General features: G+C 33.5%; 1 protein-coding gene across 5 annotated transcripts in view; it reads right to left on the reverse strand.

Moving 5' to 3' along the window:
* Nucleotides 1-2,288: 2,288 nt before the first annotated feature.
* SPAST (spastin) overlaps nucleotides 2,289-7,176 on the reverse strand; it is a 57,915-nt gene continuing 53,027 nt past the window's right edge. For all 5 annotated transcript variants that reach the window (XM_031026267.2, XM_081796971.1, XM_006731618.3 and 2 more), the window contains one exon: nucleotides 2,289-4,222. In XM_031026267.2, coding sequence (XP_030882127.1) covers nucleotides 4,100-4,222 — 123 coding nt within the window. In that variant the 3' untranslated portion in view covers nucleotides 2,289-4,099. The remainder of the gene's footprint in view (nucleotides 4,223-7,176) is intronic.

Below are 7,176 nucleotides of genomic sequence, written 5' to 3' on the forward strand. Positions count from 1 at the left end.
TTCAGATACTAGATTTCATTTCAAATTCTTTTTTCATTACCAGACTTTCCATTTGGTTTTTAGTATCTATTTCTCCACCAAAAATCCTAATCTGTTCATTTTTTTCCTATTAATTCTTTAATAAGTTTTAAAGCTGATTTAAAATAATTTTGTTAATTCCAACCTGTGAGCAATCTCTGCATTTGCTTCTACATATTTTCTATTGTTTATGGATATAATTTTTCATTGTATGTTTAGTAATTTTTTTATTGTGTACTGGTGTGGATGTGTTGTGAAAACTCTGGATTCTGCTTTCTTCTAAAAAGTGTGTTTTCTTCTGGCTAGCTGTTAAATTACAGTAGATAATCTTGATGCTGTGAAAGTTTGATTTTAAGCTTTGTTACAGTGAGTTTATCATTTTGCCCATAGTCCTAACTATAGTATGGCCCTTAGGTCTAGGATGCTGTCCTTCCTCCTTATTATGGTCCTTTTTGGGTCTCAATGGAAAACCGAAAGTATTTACTAAACCCCTTTTAGTGGAATTTAAATTTCAAACTCTGTATTCCCCTGGAATACAGTTCCTCTACAGTTCGCTAGATTTCAACTATTGCTTTCTGGTAGGTTCCTTTGAATATTACACTGCACAGGTACAATTTTGGAGTCCACCAAAGATTTGAAAGAAATATTTATAGGCATATCCTGGAGTTTATATCTGAAACTCTAAGATTTCCCTCCTAATTTCCAGCTGTTTTACAAGTCCCAAATGACTCCTCAGCCCAGAACGACAGTTACATTCTGCTTGAAGTCTATTTCTAAGCACATTGCACAAACTGGAAATTGCCCTTGGGGTAAAAGCTAGTTAATGTGGATCTCTTCTCGTACATGATTTTGTACAGTTTCTGCCTGTTTTTGCTTGCTCTCTAGAGTCTTCTAATCTTTGCTCTTTATATTTTGTTCAGTTTATAATTATTGGCAAGAGTTAGTCCAATACAAGCTACTCCTTCACTGCTAGACTGCAACCTCTGAAACCTCAAAAAGTTTCAAATAAAAAAATTAAAGGCAAAATAAAATTTATCATTTATTTCCAATCCATTAGGATAAAAACCCACTTTATGCAGCTGAACCTTTTCATTTTTTTTTTCTGAAGAAAAATACAAAAGACCAGATTAAAATTTGAGACAAGCATTTAAAGTAAATCCTCTGACTCAAGAGTCCAAAACCAAACTGTTAATGGTTCATTCTACCAAAACAATTAGCTTTTGTACAAAACATAAAGAATTTTACCCTATAAAGACTGCTGTATATTTAAATTATAATTCTAATACCTGTTTTTCCTCCACTTCTTCCTAAGCACAACACATAGTCAGAGATCTAATAACCTCAATGGGCAGACTGTCTTAGAATAAACTTTTACTGTTAAGATATCTGGGAAAGACAGTACTGACTTCCCTTGGCTCAATGTCCAGTACATCAGTAAGTTTTAATATAGTTTACAAAACACTATCATATTAACATGAGCACATTAACCTTTCATGTTTAAGCATTATCTTTTAAGAAGTTAATGACAGAGAGCTCAATGCAGACTCCAAAAGGTCACAACCTAAGTCTAATATTCAGAAAGACTCTGCAACTTCTATCTTTATTGAGAAGACCAGACCAATCCCTTTCACCTCCTATTGTATCATTATCTTATTTTCATGGTCATTCTTTGAGGAGGAAAAAAGCCCAGCTTAAACGAAAAATAAAATAAAATAAAAAGTTACAGAAAATAGTTCTCTAGCTCTAAACTCAACTTCAGACTTTGGTCAGAGAAGTAAAATAACTTCTATACTGTATGGAAGGTTATTCATTCACTAATATAATTCTGACTCAGTGTTTATGACAATATTAGCTTGACTTTTCTATCTTTTTTTTTTTTTTAAGATTTTATTTATTTATTTGACAGAGAGAGAGACAGCGAGAGAGGGAACACAAGCAGGGGGAGTGGGAGAGGGAGAAGCAGGCTCCCCGCCGAGCAGGGAGCCCAATGCGGGGCTCAATCCCAGGACCCTGGGATCATGACCTGAGCCGAAGGCAGACGCCTAACGACTGAGCCACCCAGGCGCCCCGACTTTTCTATCTTTTAACATCTGAAATCTTTGTTATCTAAAAACTATTCCAATAAAAATAGTGAACTACATTACTGCAGAATCATGATAAATTTAAAGATTATATTTTAAAAGTTGAACATGAAGCATAGACCTTTAATATGACTGATCAGTTATTCAAGTATCAACAATGTTAATCCTTTTCTAAATGAAAATACAAAGTGAAATTTTATGAGCTTTATTGAAAATGTTTTAACTTTGGATATTCCCAATTCTTGTCATCATGTATACTGCATCATCTTTCATTATCAGTATTTTATAATTGATGCTTTAATGTTTGAGACCTTAAAAAGATACAACATATGACTGAAAATGGGCATGGTTCTGGCTTAAAATTTTTTTTCTATTTATCTCAACCTTCATTTCTGTTATCCAGGGAGTTCTAAGGTCATGATTAGAGGAGACATTTAAGTTACAGCTATAAATAGCACATTATCTTAAACCATACATCTTCTATATGTAGGTAAATCTTTAACAGGAACAAGAAGATTAAAATTAAGACGAATGTATGTCTTCATTATAAAATTCCTATATAGATGGGGCAAGTTTTTAATTTTAATGTATTCTCTCAAAACCAAAACCAAAGATATTTTTCCTAAATGAAAAAAATCTGTTACTACTATAAAATTATTCCTTCCGCCCATAACATTTTACATAAAAGCACCAAAGAAAATTTCTGTAAACAAACTTTTAACCAGTAAACTAAGGGCAAATACCCATTTGCCTTTATTACAATATTTAAAAAGCCATGATATGAGTCTCTACTTCCTACAATGACAGTTTTATAATAAAATCCAGGCATACTTATACAAACGAGAAACAATTACTGTACATTTTTGGGGAACAAAAGACAGATTAACAGACTAACTTTTTAGTTAACAAAGTGAGCACAAGAAACCTATAAAATGTATGCAATGTATAAAAATTCAGTAATTTTTTAAAGTTTCACTGAAGGGATTAATAATTATTAAGAATAAAAGATGGTAGATCCACTGGCTTATAATTATCCTGTAAACAGTAAGAAAGCAATAAGCAATAAATTAGAAATGTCTTAGCTCTCAGTTCTTCCCTTCTCTCACACAGAAACCACTTTTACAGCAGTTAAAATTGGCCTTCTTAAATATTAGAATAATTCTAGCAGAAAATAAACTCCATTAGGAATAAATTAACAGTCTACAATAGATTTCTGACAAATATATTAGAAAAAAATACTGCAGGTCACATGAGGATTGATCTACATGTTGTAATGACAGAGTGACTCAAACCTTCTAACCGTCTCTTTTTCTATTTTACTAGATTTGCTTTGTTGCTATCAACAAATTGCTTTCTAAATTGGTAACAAGGTAACAGAAAAATGAAAAGTGAAATGCAGTATTTAATGTGTAGATTTATGAAAAAGAAAAAACCTTCAAAATACTTATTCCTATTACTGTTACATAGGAAGAAGTTTCATTTGGCACACTGGACTTGTAAAAGAAAAGAAAAAAAAAGAAACTCAGAGTGTTTGGCATTCTAATCATCTGTAGTAAAGATAACAGTAGGAAAGGAAAATAGAAAAAATTATTATTTTAAGAAAAGACATCAGAAGACAAACAACCGAAGGCGCTTGTGTCTTCTACCATTCACTGTCTCTGGAATACTTTCATCTGCAACACAATATACAAATTATTATTTACATTATGATTATATTGGTAAAGAAGACCAGAATCAGTTTTGGTTGTGCTCTAACTTACAGTGCCCATCGGGATAACCATGAACAGGCCTTCAACAAAATACTCCATTTGCATTGTATATTTTATTTAAATTTTGTTTTATGGTGCATCTGCTGGGGTGCACAAGTAAGACTTAATTGTAAGACTCTGAAAAGTCCTGTAAACTTAGGCTCAATTTCTGTAGCTGATAACTATTCAATGAAGATGGTGTGTTTCTCTCTTCGAAAGCAAAATGTTCTGCAGGCTTACAAAGGTCTTTCCTTAAACAGTGGTATCGCCAAAGTCCTTGTTCCAACGTATGTACGCTTCTAAGGTTTGAGGGCTCACGCTGCGTTTTATCTTTTTCAAGGATTCAGTGAAGTCAGATAATCGAATATTTCTCATCTAGATTTTAAAAAAATACATGATAATACAAATGATGAAGACATAAACAGTAGTTAACCCAAAGATGGATTAAAATAATGATGCTATTACTGTTATAAATATATACATGTATTCTTAGAAAATCATGTCTATCATCTTATTTTACATACTATTATATTTAGGCAAGTTCACTATATAAGAAATCTTATCAAAATGCTATACTAATGGGGCACCTGGGTGGCTCAGTCGTTAAGTGTCTGCCTTCAGCTCAGGTCATGATCCCAGGGTCCTGGGATCGAGCCCCACATCAGGCTCCCTGCTTGGCGGGGAGCCTGCTTCTCCCTCTCCCACTCCCCCTGCTTGTGTTCCCTCTCTCACTGTCTCTCTCTGTCAAATAAATAAATAAAATCTTAAAAACAAAAAAAACAAAAAAACCCCAAAATGCTATACTAATATACTTTTATTATATATGTTTTATTTCTTAGGTATTAACATTTTAAATCATACTATTTTTCCCATTATAAAAACAGAAAACACTCATTATAGAAAATTTGACAAAATAGAGACAAGCAGAAAAAAGAATCACAATTCCATCATTCAGAATTCTCAGGTCTCATGCACCACAAGCATACTCTAGCTAAATTCATGCTGGGTTTATTAGAAAGGAAGATAGTTTACAAGAAGCACATGAGACTTTTAAGGAAATAATGCCTTTTATAGCATGTAGGATGCTTGTCTCTGAAATTTTCTAATATTAATATTACTTATAATGCATTTTATATAATGTGGTGTCATTTTTTGACTTTTTTTTTTTTTTTAAAGATTTTATTTATTTATTTGACAGAGAGAGACACAGCGACAGAGGGAACACAAGCAGGGGGAGTGGGAGAGGGAGAAGCAGGCTCCCTGCAGAGCAGGGAGCCCGATGTGGGCCTCGATCCCAGGACCCTGGGATCATGACCTGAGCTGAAGGCAGTCGCTCAACCGAGTTTTTTGACTTTTTAAAAAGATTTTGAGAGAGAGAGACAGCACAAGCTGGGGGTGGGGCAAAGGGAGAGAGAGAAGCAGGCTCCCTACTGAGCAGGAACCCTAACCCTAACCCAGGATCCCGAGATCATGACATAAGCCCAAGGCAGACACCTAACCGACTGAGCCACCCAGATGCCCTTCATTTTCTGACCTTTTTAATTGGCTATGAGAATGTAGAATAAAACAATGCTGAGTCAACATGTATCTATAATTACCTGAAGATTTTTAAAACTCAAAAGGAGCTTGGCACAAAATGAACAGTTTTAAAAATCACCACTAATATATACATGTGCATTCTGCCCAAAAATAAGTTAAAGAATTTTGAGACAAAACCTCAACTGATATTCATATATACTCTTCTTTTTATTACTCTTATAAAACCCAATCTAACTATTTCACACTCTCTGATATCCTGATGAGCACAGATTGAGAAAATCACCCACACTTGTAGCCTAATCTTAGTCAAAAAGGAAAAGGATATATTGTTACCACATAATCATCATATGAGGCCTACATGTTTTTTTATTTAACTATAAAACACACACTGGCTCTTCCTAAAGCCCAAAGAGTAGAAGGATAATGAATGTAATGTATTACCTATGATATTCTTGAATAAAATTTGTTATAGAAATTCAGGTCTTAAAAGCTTTTGATGAAATTCCAATTGAACTGTATAGAAGGGTATACATAAATACATGAAATTTATATATGATATTTTGAAGTTAGTAAGAGATGAATGTATACAGTAGGAAAAAGCAACTGGTAGCTAATTTGAGAAAGAGAAAAATAAGCAGCAAAGATATCTTTTCAAAACAAACTAATGAAATAATAAAGTTAAAGTTAAGATGGATACAAACTGTGTGCTTTGTTTTTTATTTTTATTTTTAAGTAGGCTCTGTGCCCAACCTGGGGTTTGAACTCACAACCCTGGGATTAAGAGTCACGTACATGCTCTACTGACTGAGCCAGCCAGACACCCCAAACTTTTTTAAAAACAAAGTACATTATACCCTGAATTTACAGCCAACAATTTCTAGCACTACCTTTTAAAAACACAGAATTCCAATACAATTATTTGAGTTTCTATTCTCATAAAATATTCTTTATATATCTTTATATTCCATAAAAGTCAAATTGGGTTGATCTCACCTAAAAGTGTGTATATATACCAGTGCCTGACAACACACTTAGTTATTAAAGTTGTACTGAATAATGACTAAAAAAATTCTGGTATACAATTTAGAAACCAATGTTTGTGTTTTCCTCTCCTCTCATAAATGCAATGCAACTGATAAAACAGATTCCCTTAATCTCTATAATAAAATGCCATTATTATTATTATTTATGTATTTTAAAATTATTCTAGGGACACTGACATAGTATCCACTATTGCCAGACTCATTTTTAAGCATTTTATAAATATTAACTCATTAGTCCAGGACTAACAGCTAAAAGTACTACCAAATTATTAATGCTAAAACTATTAGATTAAAAATAAATAAACTAGATAAAAGAATACAGTAGAACCAAAACTTGTAACAATGTAACCTAATACATAATTAGTAGGATGGTCACAAATGGTACCAGTAATGTTATTTCTTGTAATTCATTCAATAGTTTTTTTTTTAAAGATTTTATTTATTTATTTGAGAGAGAGAGAATGAGAGACAGAGAGCACGAAAGGGAAGAGGGTCAGAGGGAGAAGCAGACCCCCCGCCGAGCAGGGAGTCCGACGCGGGACTCGATCCCGGGACTCCGGGATCATGACCTGAGCCGAAGGTAGTCGCTTAACCAACTGAGCCACCCAGGCGCCCCTCATTCAATAGTTTTAATAAGTTTTAATTTTAGTGTTCCTCTCTAAATTTTAGTATTTATTAAAATAAGGTTCTTACTGGGGTGCCTGGGTGGCTCAGTTGGTTAAGCGACTGCCTTCGGCTCAGGTCATG

Source organism: Leptonychotes weddellii, chromosome 10 (assembly GCF_054177405.1).
Source record: "Leptonychotes weddellii isolate Sample4059 chromosome 10, ASM5417740v2, whole genome shotgun sequence".
Lineage (NCBI taxonomy): Eukaryota > Metazoa > Chordata > Mammalia > Carnivora > Phocidae > Leptonychotes > Leptonychotes weddellii.